The 12943-nt window shown below is 53.1% G+C and overlaps 1 protein-coding gene across 2 annotated transcripts in view; it reads right to left on the reverse strand.

Annotated features, from left to right (window-relative positions):
- LOC104141899 (tyrosine-protein phosphatase non-receptor type 11) overlaps positions 1-8024 on the reverse strand; it is a 59823-nt gene extending 51799 nt beyond the window's left edge. The window contains exon 1 of one of the 2 annotated variants that reach the window (XM_068916405.1): positions 7892-8024. In XM_068916405.1, coding sequence (XP_068772506.1) covers positions 7892-7905 — 14 coding nt within the window. In that variant the 5' untranslated portion in view covers positions 7906-8024. Of the gene's footprint in view, positions 1-3022; positions 3145-7891 lie in introns of those variants that run through there. The other variant, XM_009671491.2, reaches the window with a different exon arrangement.
- Positions 8025-12943: the final 4919 nt, after the last annotated feature.

Here is a 12943-nt window from a genome sequence, read left to right on the forward strand (position 1 = left end):
ACAGCAAGCGCAGTCTGGGAACCACCCCAGCCATCTTTCTGCACAAGAAACCTTAAGCAGATGCTTGCTAAGAGACAGGCTCCTCACCTGATAACATAATCAGGGCAGTTGCAGCCATCATCAGTCCAGCTAGAAAACCTAGCTCACCCTTTCTTCCCCCACCATTTCTCTCAACGCTAAGAGGCTGCAACGAGCAAGATAAACTTAATCACTCCTTGCCATGACAGGCTTCCCTGGCCCCAAACCCTCACAGGGAAGGAAGGCTGTAGGGAACAGTGCTGTGATTCACCCTGAGCACACATGCTCCTGCCAGCAGCCACAGCCCTGGACTTCAGCTGAGAAAAGAGCACAGGCACCTGCAGCAAGACCCAGACCACCTGGCAGAGGCTTCAGCTGCAGCTGGATCACAGTAACAGCCTTTCCATTCCATGTGGGACTTATGTGGGACATCTGTGACAGCCACAGTGTCTACAACAGGAGAGCTGCAGCTCAGGAAGAACAGGAGGAGATGCTGAAATGCACATCTCTTCCACACGTCCCTCAGCTGCTGCGAGATCTTTGGAGAGAACCACTGACACAAGCAGCACCGTGAGCTATTTGCAGAGAAAGCACATATACAGGAAGTGCCCAGTTCCTGATTTCCAGTTTGGTTTAATATGAAGAATTTCCTTCTTCCCTTTAGACTCACGCAGGAAGCCTGCAAACAGACCAGCCCCGTAATCTGATTAGGCCTCATCCTACATACATTTCCTGGAACACACAATTGGACTGCGGGAGCCACTTTCCATCCCTCCCCACCACCCATCTCAAAGGTAGCAAGTGCAGCCCTGGTCGGGGCTCTCTTTCAATCAAGGCAGCGAAAAAAAGCAACTGAATAAGCCAATTTTTACTGCAGAAAAAGGACTTATTGATGCTTAAAGATCTGCAACCTTACTAACACTTTTTCTACACACCTCAGAGGGTGTGGAACTATTTTTAGATCGTAAATAGGTATTAACTCTGTTGCTCCCTCAGGGCAGGGATGGAACCCAAATGCCAGCATTCGGGAAATAAGTTTTTAGTGAGGCATGTAGAAGTCAAAGGGTATCTACACTGCATGGGGGCAGGGTGAGCAACACAGACACCCTGGAGATGAGTGATGAGTGGGTACTAACCAGTGACCCAGCTGGGATCAAAGAGGAGCTCTGGGCATATTTCTCCTCCTTTTCCCCACAGCATCCTCTTTAAGAGGGACCAGGCTGTAGGTTTGCTCACAGCGTGGCAAAGATCAGCACCAGGGACGACAGAGCCTTGTCCCAACTCTTCAAATCAAGGTGCAAGTCCAAGCCTCTGTTAGAGGACACACGCTTTCTGTCCAAGTGCCTTAGATGGAGTAATCGGAGGAGATCCAGTATGCTGTGGTCAATAGGAAAAGTCGGCCTCTGGGAAAAGCTTCACGAGAGCAGGGTTTGCTTTGCTGAGCAGAGAGGGAAAGGCCAATGTCCATCATTTTGCAAATCAAGCAGCAGCAGCTCCAGCCAGGCCTTGCGGCTGACACGTCAGACAGCGCCACTAGCACAACCACAGAAACCCTGAGCTCCATTCCCCTTCCCCGGGAGCAGCCAGCCTCCCGGCCCCTGAACCACACAGACTTCTGCTGGGCCGAGACCGCAGGGTCCCATCGCATGCCTGGGCCAGCAGAAGGGAGCTCTGAGCTACTTGGAGGATAAAGCTCCATCTCAGGACAGCGCTTGCTGCTGGGGCAGCTCAGGGCAGCCTTCACTTTTCCTGCTGGCTTGCTGACAGCTCGCAGGGACCAGGGCGGCCAGGGCCTCTATCAGCCCAGGCCACCTACTGTCATACAGCTTAATGCAGAGCAAGACCTGTGTGTGGACACCTGGGACACCAGCGGGCCGCTGCTGCTCTGTTGGCTGCTTTGCTAGAGCACTACGCACCAATTCATTCAGGCTCCTAAGAGGCTCCTAAGAAGAATCACCTCCTAGAAACTTATTTAATTTAAATCTTGCTGGAGGAAGCAGCAAGCAGCTCCAGTACCACCCAGCCACAAAGGAAACTTGTCCTCCATATCAGTTTGGCAGTATGAGCTGGAAGACTAACTTCCTCTTTGGTGTGCTTTGAGTTAAGTTGCTGGTGCAGATGGTGAGGAATTCTCCTTGGCAGCCTGCAGAGGAGAGACAGCTACAGAGAGAAATGTGTTCCAGGGCCAAGAGCACTTCATTTATCTCAGGACTGTGGTAAGAGCACCTCACTTAGACTTGGGGAAACCATAGGATCTTGGTAAATCACTGATGGCCTGATCCAAAAACCTCTCCTAGGCAAGGCAAGTTTTCCCCTGACTTTGAGCTAGGCCATTAACCACTCTTAATCCCTCAATGAAAGACGGGAGAGAATACTGTATTTATGGATTTCATGACCTGCAGTAATAGACTCACCCTATCTGGGAATAAGCAGTAGATTAGGGCCTTTTAATTGAAGCCTAATTTAAGTTGCTACCAATGTCCTCACCCTCATTTACCATAGTAAAGTCTAGTGTAAAAAGCATGTCTGCTACACGTGCAAATACAGCGTTTCCCATCTCCCACTTGTCCACTCAGAGCTCATATAGGCAGGCTTAACACGCGCTTGCACGTTCCCCTGCACAAAAGCCTTTGAGCTCCACTGAAGTATCTCTGTGCTATCAAGAGCATCCTCCCGCGCTACTGCTGACAGAGCCTGTGCACAAACACACCTTCATACAGCCTGCCCAGAGAGACAAAGAAAACCAGCAAAAGCCTAAGCAGAGATTCAAGCGCAGCAGCAGTAAAGGAGGGAAGCGAAAGGTCTCAGCTGCCTTGCTGGGAAGGTCCTGCAAGGCCTGCTTATGCAAGGAAGCCACTGCAAAGGAAGCCAGGGTGTGAATTCAAACTGCTGCTGCAGCTCTCCTCCAGCTGCCCAGACTGACCTTCCTAAGTGCTGGAGTTGAGCTCATCAGCTCCAGAGCCAAGTGCTGAAGCACTGCCTGACGAGAGGGAAGCAAGCTTACCATGCTAGACATCTGCTTTGAGACCAGCACTTCAGAGAGACAGCAGCCATGGACCTGAGCACTCCCCCGCCAGCGAGATATGCCGCGTAGTTCTGGCTCCTGCCACCGCTGCCTTAAGCTCTGCCCACAATGTATTGTTAATGAATATCCAAGAAGCCAAAACATTGAACTGTTTTTGCTTCCCAGACCAGAAGTTGCCACCTCCCCCATAGCCACCCCAGCTGCCAAAGTAAGCAGCTATTGCAAATACTTAAGGTTAATATTTACATTCAGATTCAGTGCAGGAAGCACGCTTTTTTTCACTGGTAAGGGGAGTGGGACAACTTGAACTAAAGGCTACTCAGGTGGTCAGGGACTGGCATCATATTTCCTGTCATTGCAGCAGATGATCAAGGCTGGACAGCAAACAAGGTTTCTAGATACAACAGAAGGCACTGATGCCTCTGACGTGCAGCAGCACGGCCTCCACAAGCGTAGCAAACACACTGCACCATCGTGGAGAGAGCACATGCAGGACCCAGGCCAATCCTGACTTATCAGCCATGCCAGAGCAGCCACTGCTTCCCACTCTGGTGGGTGCAGCAGCCCTGCTTGTGCCAGTAACTGCAAGTGGCTTGAGACCTCAAAGGGAACCACTCACAATGTGCTACAACGTTAATGCAGAAAAAGTAGATCAGGTAAGCAGTAAACCAAATGAACCCTTTCTAAAATCTGAACACGTAGCAAAAGATATTAAAAGACAGGCAATCCAGCCCTGGATTTTGTATACCATTCAATAGTTCTTTGTCAAATCTGTTAGAGAAATCAAAGCATTTCACCAAAAATACCAGCCCCTCCCAACACCATTAGTCTGCCCATTCACTGCTACCCAAACTGAAAGCTTAGCCTGTTCAGTCTCATTATTTTTGTTTTAGGGATGGTTTCACCTTTACGGTGCTGTAAGGCACCTTCCAAACTAGCTGTGTAACTCTACAGGTCAGGAAGTGTGCAAAACCAGCTCAGATGCTAGAAGCTGCAAGGCAGCATCTCCCCAGGCTGCTTGGAGTGCAAGGCGATTAGTAGTCAAAGAGGATTTTGTGCAATCACTGCTGCTGGCTAACACACGCAGACTCGTTATAGCCCTGGAGCCGACAGTACAGTTTTAGCACTACTGTGGCCTTGGAGCCAAGAAGGAAGGCTTCTCCCTCCTACATGCACAGGCAGGAAAGAAGAGTAACCCTGTACTGCACACTGGGAGCTGCTTCGCCAGAGGTAGCAATACTCAAAACACCCGAACGACAGTACAAAGAGCAGCAAGGACAAGGGGCTCCATAGTCTCTCACACAAAGGCACCAACTCAGCGACAGCCCCAGTCAGCGCTCACCTCTGCGAAACTGGGGCAACCCGCACTTTGGGGACAATCAGACTCCAGAAGCTCACATTTATTCATTTCCTCCAGACTTTTCCTTCCTCCCAGTCATACCACCCCAGGAAACCTGGCTGTAAAGAAAAAGCCTGCCCTGAGGACAAGGGTAATGCACAAGCCAGCCATGTACCATATGCTCCAGACACTGCGCAACTCTTTTCTAGGAAGGAAACACAGGGCTTTTGGGGTCTGCAAGCAAACTGTAAGCAATGGGGATGTTAAGTTCATCCATCTCTGTCACAGACAAAGACCTCTAATCACACCCAAGTGGACGTAAGCACAGAATCAGAAGAGGGGCAGTGGTTATTCTTAGATTCTCAGGCTCTGGGCTGTTCCAGAAAAGCTGTGATTTCTCTGTCCTTGCAGGGAAGAGGGTGCGTTTCTGACCTCCAAACCTTTTCTGTAGTTCAGAGATCACATGCCAGTGACTCTTGGAGAGAGAGAAAGAAACGGTCCTTCTTTCATCAAGCTTTTTTTTAAAACAGGTAACGCAATCAGGCCCTAGCAGGGGCTTGGAGCTCAGTATTTGCAACAGTTTTGTGGTTTAGGCTGATGGCAACAAGCTTGTTTTCTTTCTACAGCAGGGCTTGATCCTTCCTTGTGTCACACACGAACGTACACACCCACATTAACATATCACCGGCTGCTCGGCTGCTCTCCAGGCCGGCCCGGCACTCGCTGCTGTGGCCTTTCAGAAGGCCACAAGCAGCGTGACCAGCATCCGTCAGGCCCTGGTACCTCTCCCCAGTGCACAGCATGGCCACAGCATGGAGGAGAGCTTCAGCAAACACCGGTCATATACCCAGAAAGAGGTTTATTTCCCCTTTCCTGTGCTTTCCTCAAAAAGAGTGTGGCACACACATTTTCCCGGAGTAAGGCTGTTCCTCTTGGGTAGAGAGACCCTCACTCCCATCCCCTCCACAGATACACTCCGGTGCAGGGAGGAAGAGAGAGAGGACAGAGTGCTCAACACCCTCTATCAGCAACACTGTGCCCTGTGCTCATACAAGCCTGTGCTTCCCATGAGCATCTCTTAGAGGGCATCAGCTGTTACGGGACATCTGCTTACCCAAACGGCTCCCAAATACAACATTGAGCCCTTGCGCGATCAGACACATCACTGTTTCACTACAAGCCTGTTGTCCACCCCACCTGTTCCTGAAGCCATCTCCTTGATTCAGGTGTCTGTATTACCTTGCTCCAGCTCCTCAGCTAGGTTGGAGCTCCTGAAAAGTCGCTCCACCACAGAACGCCCTGCTTCACAGCACCACCTTTCAGCACAACAGGCCAACCATGCACTGGTTTTAAGCAGTTCCATACCATCAGCTTTTGTAAGCCAGCCCATAAGCCTATTAATGCCAAAGCACTCCTAATTCCAAGGGCTCTCATGTAAGCCTGAATGACCTGCAAGAAAGGCAGCAGGTGCAATACTGAAAGCATGCAAGGGATCAACCGCCTTGTGCTTCAGCTGGGCCTTGCAGCCCCCCATCCTTGAGATGGGCTCTCTGAGCCTCTCAACGCTGCCGGCACAGGTCACGATCTCGGTAGGTCCACTGGGTCTGAACCAGGACACACTGGGCCAGAGAGAGAATGGTCTCAACTTGCCAGGGATCAGGAAGAGGAAAAGGGTATTGCATAAATCTGGTAAGTAACTTGCATGTTACTAGGCAAGAGAAGAAAGGCTGGGGCCAAGTCATTCTTGCCACAACATGGGGAGACAGGATCTGAGCAGGATACAGAATGAGGAGCAGCAAACCCAGCACTCCAGTGCCAGAGTGGGAAGAGCGGGGGGACAACTGATGCTGGGAGCAATCAATCCTCAGTGCAGAGGCCAGTCCACACTGCTCTGACCCCTTCTCAGCAGCAACATTACTGGCCAGCCAGGTTTTTCAGGACTCTTGCAAGGGCTGAGCTGGCAGCAGCATTACAACCATTTTACTGTCTCTAGCAGCCTGCTGCCCTAAGTAACTGCCCTATAGGGTGGAGTTAGCAAGGTATAGGCAGTGTAGACAAATATTGACTTGCCTGTGGGCACAGGGAGCACAACCAGAGCTGGGAATGAAATCCAGGGGCCCTGAGTTCCAGCCCCCTCCTTTATACTCCATCACCCATCAGCAATCACGTTGCATAACTTAACACATCACTGCCTAGATGAACACTATCCCGTCTTAAACTTCTCCTGCACACTTTGAATCACAGACATCCACGCAACACTGCTCAGCATCTGTTCCACAGGGGGGACAGCCAGCGCTGGATGGCAAAACCTTTCCATTAAAAAAAAGAGGCATATGCCCCAGAAAAACAAACTAATCAAAACCCTGAATCATGGTGTTGCAGGAACGTGCATGAGGAGAATCTGGAGTTACTACACATTCAAGCAATGGTTCTGGAAGCCCCACTCACTCTTGACCTACCCATGTTTGGTACTGTACCAACACCAAACAGTCCTGTAACTGATCCTATTTCTCAGCTTAAAACGACCATGAACTCAGCGTTCATGACCAGCCTCCTCAGGGTTCTTCAAAACACGCTTGGCTTCTAATAGCAACAAAAGCTCTTCTCAGGTTCTCTGTTAAAGGACAGACAAGAACGAACCCAACCTCCAAACCAGCCATTAAGAAACCTCTGCACTGTAGCACAGAGCACTTGTGCACATGCCCTGGTGCTCTGAACTGTCCTGGTAAACAAGCACCACAAGAGGCAATTCCTTGGATAGTTGTTTACCTGTTTTGAAGCTGCAGCAGAGAGAAACCAAGAAGGGAAGATGTCCCCAAGCCACACTGGCTCCTGCTGCCACCAAGGAAAAGGGACTGAAGCTTTGAAACAGCTTCTCTGGAAGAAGTTGGCAGGGAGGGGCACACCAAAATATCTTAAGTTCACAGAGATAGTCAAGCAAGTTTTAAAGCATGGCCCGCTTTGGGGTCCTCTGTTCAGCAGTTCTAGCATGTTGGACTAGCATCTAGCAATACAAGATGCTTTAAGACAACAGGCTTCTCCTGCAGGTACAGAGAGCTCTGCAAAGAAGATGAGGGGTTTCGACACGAAACAGCGAGCAGGACAGGAGCCTAAGGCTGCAAAAAAGGCTCGTAACAGGTTTTTGACAGGCACAGGTTTCAACTTCAGCGCGCGCACTTAGTGCTTGAACTCCGCTTACACGGCAAATCGCAGCCAGCGCTTCGCCGACGGCGCCCCGACCCACGCCGCTAACGCAGCCCAGCGCGGAAAGCACAGGCGGAAACGCACGTGCCCAGGCACGCACGGACCCCAGCGGGGTTCTCCCGCTCCCCGCACAACTTCCAGCCTTCTCTCCGAAAATTTAACCCCACCCTACCGAGGGGGCACGGCCGGCTGGGGAAAGAGGAGAGGTCCGAGGCCGGGGTGGGGGGCGGCCGGGCTCGGAGAGCGGCGGCGCGCAGAAGCCCCCCCGCACGCCGGGGAGCGGCAGCACCGCGCTCCGTCCTTACCTGCGGGAGGTCATGGCCGGGAGCGGAGCGGGGAGCGCAGCGGCACCGGCGGCAGCAGCACCGGCAGCGGCACCGACTGCCCCCGCCGCCGCCGCCGCCGCCGCAGCGCGGCCACGCCCCCCTCCCCTCCCAGCTGGGCGCCGCGGCCACGTGCCCGCCGGGGAAACCCCTCCCAGTGACGCGGGGGGAATCCCCGCCCTCCGCCGCGCAGCCCTGCGGCGAGCCGGCCGGCGCCTCTCCCGGGAAGCGCAGCGCTGCCGGGAGCCCTTGGACCCCCCGGCGGAGGGGCTCTGGCGTCCTCGCCGCTGAGCGCGGGCGTTGCCGACACCAGCCCGCGCCCCTGCCGCGGGGAGCACGCCCGGCAGCGGGTCTGCCCCACTGCTCCTGCTGCCTTTACCCCTCCGAAACGTAGCAGCGCTTGGCATGCCTTTTCAGCAAGCAGTAGCTAGCTGACCTGCTTCCCAAATATCGATTACTGCTGAGCGCTCACCTACCCACGGGAGGCAATCCTCTCTCCCTGGCTTTCTGTAGTTCTCATTACTGTTGCTGCGCTCTGCTGGCCTAGGCTTCCCATTCGCCCTGGGGCGCAAAGCCCTTGGGTCAGCTCCTCTCCCCTCACCCTGGGGTGCACCGTGGGAAGGAGACTTAGTGCGCCTGCTCCCCTTTGCCCTCTCTCTGATAGCACCACTTGACTGAGAGGTGAGCAGCACCATTTGGCTGCTCTCTTGCTCTGTTCCCTCTCATCGGGTTTAGCTGCCCAGTGTGGAAGTGAACGTGAGCTTTGCTTCTTTTAACAAAACGCAACACAAAATGACTACATGTAAGAGCAAACATTTAAATTACCTAATTAGCTATGACTGGAGGCTGTTGGTTTGGGTTTGCATGGCCATATATCACAATAATTCAGTCCACCGTGGTGGCAGTGCAGACAATGTCCTCCTGGATAATGAGTGGGGGGGGGTGAGGCTGCCCGCAGTGCTGGGCTCCTTCCCGTCTGGGAGCAGAGACCCACCAGCCCTGCCAGTTCAAACACAGGGGTATGATGCACAGCCGGAGACATGGCAGTGAACACCAAGCAAGCAATGCACGCTGCATGTCCCATCACAGCGGGTGCACAGGATTAGGCCACAGCCAGCCCCACTCCTCTCTTCTCCAGAGCCACAGCCATGTTCCCTTCCTGGTGCCAGAGCCCCTTCACCTTCCGGGTTGGCCAGCATGTTCTCCGCTCACGCCGGGGGTGACGGTACGTTCAGTCCTCCAGCCAGGCAGCTCCACCATACAGATTCTTGACAGCATGTGAGATTTCACACCAGCAGTAGATAGCAGGTGGGGTGCGATACCTAGATACTATTGAAGGGCTAGATCTTGCTGTTGAATTCGCAAAGATCTGGCCACACCAACAGTCGTGCCACTCAGAGAACCCAGCAGGTCTCCAGAAAAGGCGCTGAGCCCCCTAAGCCTGGCAAGTCCCAGCCCCATTTGCCATTACCCTAAGTGCCTCCTGCTCGGGGCTGCTTTGGGCGCAGTGTCTCCAGAGTGGGTTCCCTGCTCTCATCCCAACATCGAAGGTGAGGAAGAGATGTTGATGCCCAGATCTTCCACAGGGTAAGCTGGGGTCAGGTGTGCTGTGTGTTTTATACAAATATGGCACATTTTGCCATTTCTGAGATGTAAATTCAGAAGCCTTTGACAGACTCATGTCAAATACGTGTTGCTTCACATAAAAAGCAGAATTTAACTTGGAGAAATGTCCTGAATCTGGCACCTTTCATGAACGCTGGGTGAGAAAACAAAGCCAGCTGTCGAGGAGAGAGAAAAAGCAGGACCCAGCCAGCCAGCACCCCTTCACCCCGCCCCAGCCACTGCCTACCCATGGTGGCAAAAATAGCAGTTTTATAACTATAATAAGACTCAGCGAATTCCACGTCTATTTGGGGAATACCCGGAGAGCTGGCAGCAGGAGCCAGCTCATTTCTCAGCGAGGAAGACTGGAGGGTTGCATAGCTCGCCTGCATGCTGTTGGATTGCTCACGGGACAACAAGGACCAGAGAGGCCAAATAGCAACCCTGATAGCAATGACGCCGCCGCTCTCCTTCCTTGTTTTCCCCACTGTCCTGGCTCCTAGTTACTTGACCTTCTTTCACTGCACTGCGAATTCATCATGAGACACCAAGCTATAACTTCTCCATGTGCCTCTCTCACAGGGCTGGTGGGAACAAGACCCCTTCTCAGGGGCAATGCATGCAGTCAGGGAGGGACTGCTGTCTAGCTTCCTAGTTAAAAACAGGTCAAAGGGAAACCTCTGGAACAGATCTCCTCCTTTCTTATATGGTACTTGTCACCAGGTTACGGTGGCCTTGGGCAGCATGGGCTCTGCCGTGTGCCCCAGGCATGAGGGAGCAGCCAGGCTCCTGTGTGCCGGGCATAGCTGGCCCAGAGAGCAGGAGGAAGTGGGTTTCGGCACCCTGCTCAGGTGCTGTGGAATCTGGCATTTCTGCCCCAGCCTGGAGGCATTTCCTGCTGCGGAGGCAGAGGACAGCATATATTTAGCTCTAATCCATGCGTTCTTCTGGGATTTGCTATAGGGGAAGTGGAGAAGCAGCTGGAAATGCCACATGCTAACAGCCAGGGCAATGCAGGCAGCATGGCAAGGAGGAAGAACAGTGAGAACGCTCCTGGGGAAGCACATTTGTCTGGCAACTACAGAGCATGTGCCTAGACTGGGAAACCCCCAGGAGACAGACCAGAAGGGCCTCAGTGAGAACAGGATTGGTCCACCACCAAAATGCAGGCCCCAGTGGAGAGGGAGAGGAGGCAGGCCCACAGGACAGGAGAAGCAGGAGAAAGCTCAGGGGGAGCCTTCCTGTTCAGGCTGATCTCTGGGTTAAGAGACCAGATTCTGCAGTGACTGTTTCGGAAGATGCTAGAGGAAGTCCAGGGAACAAAACTCCCAGGTGCCTTTAGCATGTGCAGTAAGGACAGCTACAAAGCTCCCATTTCAGCGGCGTCATCCAGAGAAGCCCTCAGGGCTACTCTCAAAGTCATTTATAATTTATTTCTGCACTGTCCGTTGATATAAGCACAGATACACACACTTGTTCTTTCATTTGCAGTCTGGAAAGGGACAGCTGAGTACCAACACACGACCACACTGCACAGCTCTCCAACAGAGAGAGCAGAGGAAGGGACTGGGATTCCAGCCTGACAGACAGCAATTCCCCCAGGTGCACTTTGGCCAGACACTGTAAACTAGCCCCCATCTCCCCCCCAAGTCTGCGTGAGGCCAGAAGGTATTTGCTGACAAACGGTCAAGAGCTCCGTGTTACATCCACCTCAGAGATGGCAGCTCGGGTAGCCACGGCTCGTGCTCGCCTTTGGGAAGAGGTTTGCACCCCTAGCATCATTCATAACAGCACCATAAGCCCAAAATTCGGGGCATCGCAATAAGCCTGAGCGGTAGCCGCTGCGACAGGCTCCTTCGCTGGAGGGTGGGGGACTGCTGCAGAGACTGCGAGTGTGTGGGCCGCGTTATCGCTCTGCAAACCCTGCAGCCCTTTTCTCTCCGAACCACCACACTTCTCCAGCCAGCGATATAGAGGCACGGTGCAGAGCGGTGTGACGGATCGTTATCTTGCTCCGGCAGGCGGGAGAGCGGCGCGCAGGAAGCGGCAGTGACCAGCCAGGGGCGCAGGCTGAGTCAGCGGCAGAGCAGGGCGTTAAACCCGCAGCGGCTGCTCCTGACCAATACGCTCTGATAAACGAGGTCACGCAGCTACTGAGCCGAGGAGTCCAGGTCTAGTAACAGCCACTACCTCAGGCTAGAGAGGAAGGGGAAATGGGCCACAGATTGCACACAGCGGGGACCTAGTCTGCCACAGTTCTCCGCGAGACCAGCTCCCCACCAGGCTGCCAAGCAGCAGCACCATCAGGAGCAAGCAGGGTGACCGCAGTCTCTCACATCACAAGACCCAGCTGAGCACCCAGAAACGGGACAACTGTAAAACGTATACTCAAGTGGGGGGGGGGGGGAACCCATGAAACAGATCTGTGAGACCTTTCACACTGATCCCAAGATCATCAAAACAACATGCGCACTTTACTCCTCTTCCCCCAACTCCCCATAAGCCTCCCCACCCATCCCCTGGAGCCTCAGCTCAGTGGTTTAAGAAAGCTGGAGTGAGCTGCGTTTAATCCCGAACGGCAGGTCCACGGAACGGGAGAGGCTCACAACAGGCTGTCTGGCTTAGCAGTACCCAGAGACCGTGGATGCCAGAGCAAGCGGAGGAAGCTAAGACCATCCAACCCCAACTGCCCTCTTCTCCATGAAGGTATTGCCTGATTTCCTTTGCTGGGAGAGAGCAGACCTGAGCAGGCAGGCTTGATCTGCACATGCTGTACCTCTGCACTGAGCAGGCTGCTCTCAAAGCAAGGGCTGCCAGAAAGCATGGCCAGGCCATTCCCCTGAGTCATGCTTGCTGCCTGTCCAAGCATGCCCCCAGCGTAGCTCTTCTCCTTTCCTTCCTCCTTCCCCTCACAATGGGTTTTTCCAAACTGTAGTAAAAAAAAAAAAAAAAAAAAAAAAAAGCTGTCAGAGCTCAACTTTTCATTCTGGCCAAGACAATGATAGCTTTTCTCCTACCACTTTGCAGCAACCTGGCAAAAAGCCTGTGACAGAGGTACTGACTTTGCAAGTCTCTGCCTGCTCTAGTATAATAAGGTCATTGTCAAGAAAACCCTGTACCAGGAGGCTGATCTTGAGCAAAACATGGGCCCAGTGGCGAGTTGTGCAACCCCTGAAGCTGTTCGAACACTGGCCTCATTGTTTCCCATTGTGAGTCTTTGGCGTCTCATTGTCCATTGAAAAGCCGGTTCCTACTGAGCTGCTGCAGACGTGCAGACGCTAATCAAATGTGCATCAGTACTGGGTATCAAAATGACTTGGTTTGCTGATTTAGCTGCCTCCCAAATGACAGGACACCCACGTTCTTTCCTCCCTCCATGCCACTTGAATGAGCAGGAGCTCTCGACTGAACAAAAATTCTCCACCTGCC

The sequence above is a fragment of the Struthio camelus genome, chromosome 21, assembly GCF_040807025.1.
Source record: "Struthio camelus isolate bStrCam1 chromosome 21, bStrCam1.hap1, whole genome shotgun sequence".
NCBI lineage: Eukaryota > Metazoa > Chordata > Aves > Struthioniformes > Struthionidae > Struthio > Struthio camelus.